Source organism: Sphaeroforma arctica (assembly GCF_001186125.1).
Source record: "Sphaeroforma arctica JP610 unplaced genomic scaffold supercont1.332, whole genome shotgun sequence".
Taxonomy (NCBI): domain Eukaryota; class Ichthyosporea; order Ichthyophonida; genus Sphaeroforma; species Sphaeroforma arctica.
In genome coordinates, this window is record NW_014040226.1 from 1 (window position 1) to 13191 (window position 13191).

Consider the following 13191-nt stretch of genomic DNA (forward strand, 5'->3'; position numbering starts at 1 on the left):
ATTTATTGCACTATTATTAGTTCGCACACGAATGTATAAGTACCACCTTTTGTGGACCCACGGATTATTTTATTTGGCTTCCACAGTACTGCGAAAAAAAAATTGGTGGCAAGAATGGGGATGCGATAAAGTTCGGTGCGTGCGACGAGTTCTCAGCTGAGCCTGGGAAGGGCCTGAAATGTACCGTGACCATTCCTGATTCTAAGGTGTGTGCGTGTGTCCGTGGATAGTCCCATTCTGCGTGGGTGTGGGTGTGCCACATACGTTTGTACGTCTGATTTTGTACACATTGAGGTCCACACCCGCCGTACCAGGGTTAAATAGTAAGCACTGAGAAGTGTATACATTACACGTTATCTAGTAAACGAAATGTTTCAAATTCAAATATCGCATATACTCCTGGAATGCAGGGTGTGGGCACGCGCACACTTCAGGTAGTTGCTGGCAACCGCAGATGGATGGCCGAAAATGCCATAGATGCCTCGGAGGCTGAGAGTGACATGGTGCGATTGGAAGAAATGGGTGTCACCGCCACACTGTTTGGTGTGCTGGGCGATGGAGACGGACAGGAGGGTACGCTCTGGTGCTTAACGGGTAGGTGTGTGGAGGCACATACTTGTATGGATAGGTTAAAACGTGTATGTAGTTGCATACTTGTACAGATGTGATAAAACGTGTATGTAGGTACATACTTGTATAGATATGTTAAAACGTGTATGTAGTTACATACTTGTATTGATAGGTTAAAACATGGTGCGTAACGGATAGGTGTATGTAGTTACATACTTGTATAGATATGTTAAAACGCGTATGTAGTTACATACTTGTATCGATATGTTAGAACATATCGAGATATCTACTGGACATGCCGCCCCATGGTTCGCCTCATATTGCGCTTATCGGTCCTGTTTTCTCAATACAGTTCGTTTTGAGAGTGTGGGCGTGTTATAAACCCAAAACGCCATGCGATCTCCCTTGTCACGATATGTGTTCATATTTCATATGAGAAGTTGCCGATAGCGTACGTCATGAAATGGTAACTCCTAGCCTCCCCACCCCTGTCACATTGCAATGGGTTACATTATTAGGAATTGCTGACAGTGTTCGTGCTGAGAGTGAGCTTGTTATAAGCCTATACCCCACACCTTAACCCCTGTTACCTTGCAATGGATTACATTGTCAGGGATTGCTGACAGTGTACGTCCTGAGAGTGAGCTTGTTGTGCGTGAGTTGGTGTCGCGTGGCATTGAGCCGTGGATGGTCACAGGCGATCACAGACGCACCGCACACGCCATTGCTCAACAACTGGGCATACGCAAGGTTAGTGCGTGTGTAAACGTATATATGCTAGGTGTATGTATGTATCGTTTGTGTATGTATATATACCATGTGTATGTATATATTGTATGTGTATGTATATATCGTATGTGTATGTATATATCATAGGTGTATGTATATATGCTATGTGTATGTATATATCGTATACGTATGTATACATGTACTATGTGTATGTACATATGGTATGTGGTGGTGTCTATTCATATGGGAGCGTGGTACTTATCAACCGAGGGATGTGCATATGTCGTTATATCTGTGTAGTGTCTGTACCGTTGTTCGGATATGTCGTTATATCTGTGGAGTGTCTGTACCGTTGTTCGGATATGTCGTTATATCTGTGTAGTGTCTGTACCGTTGTTCGGATATGTCGTTATATCTGTGGAGTGTCTGTACCGTTGTTCGGATATGTCGTTATATCTGTGTAGTGTCTGTGCCGTTGTTCGGATATGTCGTTATATTTGTGTAGTATCTGTACGGTTGTTCGGATATGTCGTTATATCTGTGTAGTGTCTGTACTGTTGTTCGGATATGTCGTTATATCTGTTGTGTGTCTGTACCGTTGTTCGGATATGTTATTATATCTGTGTAGTGTCTGTACCGTTGTTCGGATATGTCGTTATATCTGTGTAGTGTCTGTACCGTTGTTCGGATATGTCGTTATATCTGTGTAGTGTCTGTACCGTTGTTCGGATATGTCGTTATATCTGTGTAGTGTCTGTACCGTTGTTCGGATATGTCGTTATATCTGTGTAGTGTCTGTACCTTGTTCTGATGCACGGTGTCTTTGAACCGTTGACGTACCGCATAGGCCATAGTGCCACTGCTGTGCATCCGCAAGGCGAGTGCGTGTGTGTATGCGTGCATGTACGGACATTTGATATGCAAGTGTTATATAGACGCACTTGTGTATGTAAGTGTTATAGACGCACTTATGTATGTAAGTGTTATAGACACACATGTATATGTTCCCATGTACATACATCCTGTTGTTTCTATGTATGCCTATTGTATCTGCCCCACTGCCCATGTGGCTATACCCACTAGATGGCGCGAGTCAATCACAGACACACAGAGCTTACCATCGCCCATCAACTATATATACCAATGTGAGCGTGTGTACGGGCACGTAGTACCCGTCACATGCGTGACACCAAATCGTATGTACCTCACAGCTGAGCTGCTTCAGTCCCTCGAGTGAGGGGTTGCTGTGCTAGGAATTCTGTCCAGCTTCGTTGTTGTTGGTGTCGATGTAAAAACTTGTTTGTGTATACAATGGCCTATCCATGTATTCTATTGACCTATATCGACATCTGCATCGTTCCGCAGTCGTGCTCATCCCAGTGCTTGAAATCACGTTTATTCTACCGCAAACCAGGTTTTCGCAGAGGTCCTCCCAGGAGAAAAGGGAGAGAAGGTTAGTGAATTACAGGCCGAAGGCTTGACCGTCGCAATGGTGGGCGACGGTGTCAACGACAGTGTGGCTCTGGCGCAGGTAGGTTTAGTATGATCTGGTATATAGATGTATAATAGGTATATGTGTATATATGTATATGTGTATGTGTATTTATATTTATATTGATATATATATGTATATATATGTATATATATGTATATGTATATGTATATGTATATGTATATGTCTATGTATATGTATATGTATGTGTAGCTTTATATGTATATGTAAATGTATATGTACATGTATATGTACATGTATATGTTATGCATATGTATATGTATATGTATATGTATATGTATATGTATATGTATATGTATATGTATATGTATATGTATATGTATATGTATATGTATATATTTATGTATATGTAAATGTACATGTACATGCATATGTGTATATGTACGCAGTTGCACATACTTCTGCAGAGCCACCACTTTTCACTGTAAGCAAACTCGTACCGCTTTCGTACTATATCTGATTCCATCATTATGTACTTCCCGCATAGATCAGTGTTTTGCATTTATTAATTTCATTATATACCTCTATCGGACGAGCCTTAGAATATCACTACATAAGTCTTGTCTAAACCCTTTTTACATATATACATATATACAAACTCTGTACAACCTGTCTACCAACTTTTTTAAATTTTTTTGCCATCTTAAAGGCTGATGTGGGCATTGCGATGGGCGCCGGGTCAGACGTTGCCATAGAAACGGCGGATGTGGTGTTGGTGAAATCAGATATTAGAGATGTGGTCACGGCTATAGACATCTCGCGGAAGACGTACCGCCGAATTATAATGAACCTTATATGGGCATTCGCGTACAACATTCTGGCCATCCCTTTTGCGGCGGGTATGTTTTATGTTCACACTCACCGATTGTATTAGTCATCATACCTACTAGTTGTATGAGGCATCTCTACTGTTATGCTCCAATGGTTTTAAGTGCACACACGTCTTCTTCGCCTGAGGACGTGCTTCCTGCTGGGCCTTAGTCTCCCCGGTAGACCTTTCATACTGACCCGCCCACACGCCATACATTCTCACTTGTCGCTGTAGGGTTTCAGGGTTCTTAATGCTTTAGGTTTAGGGTTTAACCCAAAACCCTAAAACTCGCTCATGACTCGTGACTCGTCTCGCACACAGCCAATTCGGATGTTTCTCGCGAGTGTACTGTTTTCTGTGTACGGGCGCATTCATCGCTACTTATGATGTATATATCTACGTACTCAGCTCCATACTATTCATAGCTTATGGTATATATATCTACGTACTCATCTCCATACTATTCATAACTTGTTGTGTATATATATCTACTTACTCATTTCCATACTATTCATAGCTGATGGTGTATATATCTTACTATTCACAGCTTATGGTGTCTATATCTTACTGTTCATAGCCTATGGTGTGTATATCTACGTACTCATCTCCATACTATTCATAGCTTGTTGTTTATATATCTTACTATTCATACCTTATGGTGTATATATCTACGTACTCATCTCCATACTATTCATAGCTTGTTGTGTATATATCTTACTATTCATAGCTTGTTGTGTATATATCTTACTATTCATAGCTTGTTGTGTATATATCTTACTATTCATAGCTTATGGTGTATATATCTACGTACTCATCTCCATACTATTCATAGCTGATGGTGTATATATCTTACTATTCACAGCTTATGGTGTCTATATCTTACTATTCATAGCCTATGGTGTGTATATCTACGTACTCATCTCCATACTATTCATAGCTTGTTGTTTATATATCTTACTATTCATAGCATATGGTGTATATATCTACGTACTCATCTCCATACTATTCATAGCTTGTTGTGTATATATCTTACTATTCATAGCTTATGGTGTATGTATCTACGTACTCATCTCCATACTATTCATAGCTTATGGTGTATATATCTACGTACTCGTCTCCATACTATTCATAGCTTGTTGTGTATATATTACTATTCATAGCTTATGGTGTATATATCTACGTACTCATCCCATACTGTTCATAGCTTATGGTGTATATATCTTACTATTCACAGCTTATGGTGTATATATCTTACTATTCATAGCCTATGGTGTGTATATCTATGTACTCATCTCCATACTTATACTATTTATACCTAATCATGGTGTACACACCTGCATACTTGTCTCCATACTCGTGCTCTTGTCATAGCTATCCATAATGCACACATGTCCATACTCATCTCCACCCCTGTACCCTTGCACATAGCCCCATGCTTACACTCACTCTCCTTCCACCCACCCGTTCTGGCAGGCGTGCTATTTCCCGTTGGTGTCATGCTGCCCGCGTGGGTGTGTGCTGGGTCAATGGCCGCCTCTAGTGTGACGGTGGTCTGTTCGTCACTGCTGCTGAACTGGTACACCCCCCCCACACTCATACCCTCCACCGATACCCGAAGTACTAGTACTAGTAATAGTACGAGTATACCTACACACAAGGATCAGCATGAGTCCAGTGAGCGAGCCCCATTGCTGGGCAGCTCACACACAGGGAAGTACGGGTCGGCATAGGAATAGGAAGTTTAGTGTTAGTAGAGAAGCGTATTATGCCGTCGGTGGGAACACAAACCGAAGTGAAGTACCAAGAACTGGCATAATCATAATAAAAATCTTGATAATCTAACTGACTTGAACCTAGTTACGCTTAAGCATGTTTAAAAGTACGTTCAGTCCTTTGAACTCAAATGCGTGTATATGTCTGTTCGTTGCGCCTTTTGGAACAGTGTTGTCGTCACATGCCGTATTTGATTGTTCGTATGACATAGACCCCTTCCAGAGCATCATCTCCTGTGTACCATATAGTAGTTACATGCCGTATTCGATTGTTCGTATGACATATCGTAAGCTGTGTGCGTTTCAGGCAGCACCCCCAGATCTATGCGCAGTTGAACTGAGTACAGTGATGTTATTGTATGGTTTGAAGCAGATTTCTCACTCAGCCATACGTACTGTTGAGAGCTTGTGCCTGATATGCAACACAAACGATCAATGCTGTACATAAACCCTAAAACATATAACAGGCAACCCAAAAACCCGGATATCGTTGGATGGTGTCGGCATACACAGCATATCAATCAATACTATCTTAAGTTTGCGATTATTGCTAGGATTGGTGCGATGAATTGACCTTGTAGCTATACAGATGTGCACATAGATGATGGTATAATATATATATATATATATATATATATAATATATATATATATATATATATATATATATATATATATATAATATATATATATATATATATATATATATATATATAATATATATATATATTACTATATATACATACATATATATATATATATATATATATATATATATAAATATAAATATAAATATATTGTATGTATACATCCATACATCCATCCATCCATACATACATACATACATACATACATACATATATATTAAATTGATTGAATAATTTTAAATAGTTAATAAATTATATAATTTAATCAATGTATTCTAATTAATGAATCATCAATCAATTGATCACCACTAATTAATTAAGGAATCCGCGGCAGTTTACTGACCCACACAGACAAGGGATCTTATCCTCCTGAGAATGTCAATGGATGTGAGGAGGTAAATGATTCGCAAAAGAGTGGCATGTTAGCAAGTTATAATCCTTTGTATAAAGATAAGTGGCGGCCAAGGACAATGAGAAGTTAGTCTACGGCGGATAGACACCTCGAGTACAAGACATAGCGAACGGAAAGAAGAATAGACATCTAATTCTAAACCTTAATCTAGACTAGAAAACAATTTCGGCAGGACATACGACGGACCAAATAAGCAAAATGAGCCAATCTTGGTTAGAAAATACTCGTGAGTTAAAGTGATGCCAGACACACTACACATATACCTCCTCCGGGAAGTTGTAGTTGTAGGTGATCTCCTCCCCTACTGCGATGTTGTCCTTGGCGTAGATGGCGATTCGTTGCTGTCCCGTGACTTTGATGATCTTTGCCACACAGTTGGGCTGCAGTGCGTATGTGAGTACGATTCAGTGCACACTTGAGTGTGGTTTAGTATACAAGTATCATTTCGTGTATACTTGAATAGGCTTCAGTGTATATATAAAAGTCTGCTTGGTGCATATGAAGGCATATTTCAGTGTATGTAGTTCATGTGTACGCGTGTGCAAGTAACTACTTTGAACACCCACGCGTACTAATATTTCGTGCCTACACACATTGAACAGCCTTTATATATATGTTTACATATATATATATATAGATCCAAATAGATTAACATGAATTTAAACATATATACTTATAAAATAGATATAGATATAGATATATATAGATTAATATATATATATATATATATATATATATAGATTAATATATATGTATATATATAGATACATAGAACACACACACACACACACACACACACACACACACACACACATTTATATATTATTTTCCACTTACATCGCAGCGGTGGTTGATGAACCGTGACATGTTGCCCTGCGTGGTGGCGTCGATGACATTCTGATCGTCTATTCGGAACAGATAACTGCTTCCCATACCGTTACGTTCGTACTCTTTCTCGCGTGTTTCCGCCACTTGTGCACGCACTACTTCGCCCAGATACTCTATCACGAAGTCATTGGCCGCTGCATATGATTATAAAATGACGAAATAAGCACGTGGGAAAACACGTAGGTGAAGGAAAAATCAAATAGTAGAATAGAACATATTTTTCCTCGCGTGTCTCAGTCACTTGTGCGTGCGCTACACTAATTTTTTTATAGGCTAAATCGCTCAGATACTCGAATAGAATCAATTGGCGGTTGGTGTATGTGTGATGACACAATAAGCATGTTAATTAAGCACGTTACGGAATAATCAAACTTTAGTATAGGCACGCTTGCAGTCTTCCTCGCATGGAGCTGCCCCATGTGCCTGCACTACTTTGCCCAGGTAATCAATCACAAGGTTGCATGACTAATTTTTTTATAGGCTAAATCGCTCAGATACTCGAATAGAATCAATTGGCGGTTGGTGTATGTGTGATGACACAATAAGCATGTTAATTAAGCACGTTACGGAATAATCAAACTTTAGTATAGGCACGCTTGCAGTCTTCCTCGCATGGAGCTGCCCCATGTGCCTGCACTACTTTGCCCAGGTAATCAATCACAAGGTTGCATATGCATGCAAGTGTGCTTGCCAATAAAACACATAAGATAAAAATCAAGCGACGGAATAAAAACAATCTTATGCATACTCGCATTTGCCACTTACGGATGTTCTCCAGTGCATATAGGCCCTGACTGTGAATTAGTGACTTTGCGAATTTAAGTCGTTTGTGTCGTTTGCCCAAATCGTTGATCTGCTGCGTGCTCGCCTCTTCCCCAAACGTCGTGTGGTTCCTACAGTGATTCAGCATGAATTTGGTTTTAGGGAGGTTTACGATATATGTCTTAGGTGTAGGGGCGTGTTCAGAGTGAAGATGCTTTGTGTACGAAGTCAAATCAAGGATCGTCTATTTTCTATATTGTGTATTTCTATGTTTTATGTGTGTGGTGTTCATGTTTCAAAGTAGAGGCATTAATCTCCCAAGTTTGTCCTTTTTCTCAAATATGGTGAAAGGATTATTATACTTGTAACGAACTACAGTTTTCAGGTCGTGTGCTTGCATAAAAAACCTCTCAGTAGGGTTTGGAAGAGCAAACAAATTGTACATATTGATATACATATTAATATACACATATACAGATATATATATATATATATATATGTATATGTAATGTATATCTAGTCAGCCACAATGTTTTGAATAACATTGCGGTGTCATAGGATACTCACCTTGACTTGGCACGGTGTGCTCGCTGTGAACCTTTGACCGACCCCGGTGCTGTGTAGAAAGGCCCAATGAAGTAGTTTTAGTAGAATAAACAGAATGAAAAACTCAAACTGCGAGAATGTGTATGCCGACAGCTGCCCTGTGTACTGAGGAATATAGATAGAACACATAGTCCGTGGACAAGACATTGTACGGACCGCTAATTTTGACCCTTTTACAACATCTGGCGCGGTGATGCAAGGCTGGTACGGATAGGTACCTACTATAAATACGACAGCTTTCAGATATTAAAATATAATACACAAGCAAGAAATTGTCGGATAATACAGCTTCGAGATCGGGCCTCAATATGAGCTCTAGTATATGCAACTATTTCGGATCTTGTCAGATATTCTGCACCGACACAGAGTATTTCCAGCGACAATATATATATATATACATATACATATACATATATAAATATATATATATATACATACATATATATATACATATTCATATATATGTACATATATATATATAAATATATATATATACATACATACAAACATACATACATATGGACATATATATAAATATATATACATATACCTACATTATATATATATATATATATATATATATTTCGGATCTTGTCAGATATTCTGCACCGACACAGAGTATTTCCAGCGACAATATATATATATATACATATACCTACTACTATATATATATATATATATATATATATATATATATGGTATTCTGCACCAGCACAGAGTATTTCCAGCGACAAATTATATATATATATATATAAATATATATATATATATACATAATTAGCAGTGTGTCAACACACAGTCCAAAAGGCTCTATGTAGAAACAATACCCCGAATTAGACTATAAACATATATCTATCGATCACGTAACACGACAGATGCAATGGACGGAATATATACACTATCTACAAAAAGGATATTGAACAATGAAGGGATACGAAACTACAATACAATCGTAGAGTATCGGACTGATACACAACTATAATATAGTTATGATTGTACGAAGGAATGACCAAGTACAGTATGGTTGCACAAACTGATACGTAAGTATAGTATGGTTTTATGAACTTGTACTTCAACGGATATTTGAGTGTAACATGTTCTAGCGCAGTGTATATATACCTGCATTAGCTCTGCGGGCGGCTTCGCGCATCTTAGGGATATGAATAAGGTCCATGTTGGCCTGCTTTTCCTTGCGCGAGTACGTGTAATACCCTTCAGTGCGTGCGCTTCCACTGCAAATATGAGTGTAATGTGTTAATGTGAAAAACAAAGAAGACAGCAAGACAGTCAAACAAAAGGTCAGTAAGGTAGCGAGATAGAAAGACAGATAGAGAGATAGACTATATATATATATATATATATATATATATATATATATATAGTATAGTAGTATATATATATATATATATATATATATATATAGATATAGATATAGAGCTGAAGAACAGAATTGAGAGTACACATACACAGCTGGTTACCCGGAAAGGTCAATTGGCGAAGTTCACATTGAAACTTATATTACGTAGTAAACTATACAATACTCGTAGTAAAATTTGATATTCGTAGTGAAATATCCAGAAGAACATGATAATTTGGCAACATTCGAATGTCACTACAATATATCAATAGATGGAGCCAATCGAACCACTCACTTACCTGGCGTGTTCACGCATTTTGGGGCGGGTTGCATCCTCGCCTGCTAACTGTTTCTCATACAAACTCACCACACCTAGGACGCAGTGGGATATGATAGACAAATATCAATAAAGGGTCGCAAGGAGCTATAGGTTGTCAATGATACAATACAATAGCGGATGCAAGGAACAGGCGACGATCCAGCAATGGTGTCAAGAAAAAAATAAGTCTAAAGTACATATACATATACATACACATATATATAATAATATATATATACATATAAACATATAATATAATAATATAAAAATATGATAATATAATAATATATATATACATATACATAAACATAAACATAAACATATAAAAATAAAATTATATATATATATATATATATATATATATATACATACATACATACATACATACATACACACACACACACATACATACATATCCATACATACAAAGGTATTTATGTTTGAATATATATATATATATATATATACTGCTGTGTGCAGGTATACCTGGACCAGGGCATGCCATCGAGAACAATGCGACGTCGTGTGGTGTAATGGCACAGTGCTGCATGCACAGTTGCTGTTGCACCGTTCGCTGAAACTCCGCCAACGGGCCACTCTGCCCCTCTCTTTCCCTTTGCTCGCTTTTCTGATTTTGCCCATCTTCTGTCGGATATGGCTCATCTTTCGCGGGACTTCGTTTGGTGATCGTATTCCAAACCACCTCTCCCGTTATCGTGTTTTTCGACTTGCCCTTCGTCTGCAATGTTGGACCGCTGGCTTTTGTTGTCGTATTGACTGACTTTGTTGTCGTATTGTCCGACGTTGTTGTCGTATTTAGTGATTCTGCTATCGAGCCTGGTTGCTCCATGCTCGGCTGGCGCGTAGTGCAGTATCCATTCCGCAGTGCCAATATGTCTACTAGCTTGCCTTGATAGTTACTGTCGTTGTGTATGTATGTGTATGTACGAGCGTGTGTATGTTTGTATACGTGAGTGAGCGAGTGGGTGAGTTGTTGCTGCGTAGGGGTGTGTGTGTGTGTACGCGTTCGTGTATATTGTCGTGTAGATGTGAGAGAGGGTATTTCCACATTCACAAAACTTGAACTATGAACGATATGCGAAATTTATTTCTCAAAAAAAACAACACATATACACCCGACTTTGATACTTCGCAGTAGCCGGGTATGCTTGTGTAATGTCCTTGCCGTATGTGAGCTAAACACAACGATCCACAATATTCATATTGCACACTTGATTGACTTATCTCAATTTAGAACCTACATATCCATCACAACGAGCTGTTGCTAATATCACAGCGGATGATATACGTACACACACACACACACACACACGCATATATATATATATATCTCGAGACATACACATCAATACATACATACATACATACATACATACACACACATATATATATACATATACTCCATACATACATGCATGATATATATATATATATATATCTATATATACATACATGAATATATGTACATACATACATATATACATACATATATATATATATATATACTATATATATGTATATATATACATATATATATATATATATATATATATATATTTATACATATATTATATATTATATACACACACACATATACATATATATATAATTGCATATATTTACCTATATACCTATATATATATAAATAACACACACACACACATATATATATATATATATAAGACAGACATCTAACTGAACATGTAAAAAATCGTAGCGCACCTGTACAGCGAAGTCTGCCGCGTTTCACCCGTTTGCCTAACCCCATCCACCTGTGTGCGTGCAGTATCTTTGATATGTGTGCGTTTGTTTCGCATATGAGGTGCTGTTTGGGATTGGGTAACCTTGTGGCCTGTCTCTTGGCGTATGTTCTTTGCGGAACTTGCGCTGGGCGACTTCTGCCAGTGGCACGTACAACACTTCGGGTGTCTGTGGTAAGTACGATATCAGAGTATATGAAATGACAGGGATTGTGATCCGATGAAACAGAGGTCATGGTGTGATATAGGTATGATATAGTAAGTTTTAGCTACATAAGAGTATATGGCATGACAGGGTTTATGATACGATAGAACAAGGGTCGTGGTATGATACAGGTATGATATAGTGAATATTAGATAACAGTATAAGGCATGACATAGGGTTTATGATACGATAAAATAAGGGTTATGGTATGATACAAGTATGATATAGTGAGTGATGGATAAGATTAAGTATATGGCAAGACATAGAGTTTATGATCCGATAAAATAGGGGACATGGTATGGTACAAGTACGATATAATGAGTAATGGATAAGATTAAGTATATGGCATGACAGAGGAGTGTATGATACGAAAAATAGGGGACATGGTGTGATATAGGTATGATATAGTATGTAATATATAAGAATATATGTACGACATAGGGCTTATAGTACGATAAAATAGGGGTCATGGTATGATATTCGTATGCTATAGCAAGTATGCACCCTCTCAATGCCTTCATCGCTTGGAGTATGAAGGCTAAATATACTAATGAATTCATGCTCGTTTAGTATACATTCACAAACTCTCAATTTATTCATTTCACTTAGTTTGAGACCTAACTATTGAAGGCTATATTCATGCCGAAGTGTCTACAATTGTGTGATAGCTATAGCGTAAGCAATTGACTTGCCATAGTTTCCCGATATACCACACTACTCAGGGAATGAGACGTGCTTCGTTGATGTATTCGTGCATTCGAAAAGGGGTTTTTTAATATCCACACAATCCTCACGTGCATACGAATCATATATTTATAAT

At 37.9% G+C, this 13191-nt stretch overlaps 2 protein-coding genes across 2 annotated transcripts; one reads left to right on the top strand and one right to left on the bottom strand.

Annotated features, from left to right (window-relative positions):
* Positions 1-83: 83 nt before the first annotated feature.
* Positions 84-5466, top strand: SARC_05278 (hypothetical protein; the record flags this gene model as incomplete). Its single annotated transcript, XM_014300855.1, has 6 exons — positions 84-206; positions 411-594; positions 1184-1320; positions 2714-2830; positions 3462-3651; positions 5097-5466. Coding segments are annotated over 6 exons (1008 nt in total), but the record flags the coding sequence as incomplete, so codon positions are not given.
* Positions 5467-6704: 1238 nt separating this feature from the next.
* SARC_05279 (hypothetical protein) lies at positions 6705-11308 on the bottom strand (the record flags this gene model as incomplete). The annotated part of the gene is made up of 7 exons (XM_014300856.1): positions 10872-11308; positions 10366-10438; positions 9829-9941; positions 8671-8719; positions 8107-8234; positions 7291-7475; positions 6705-6833 (listed from the first exon to the last, which is right to left on the bottom strand). Exons 1-7 carry the CDS (start codon positions 11233-11235, stop codon positions 6705-6707), a joined length of 1041 nt encoding a protein of 346 aa, XP_014156331.1. The 5' UTR covers positions 11236-11308.
* Between the last annotated feature and the right edge of the window lie 1883 nt (positions 11309-13191).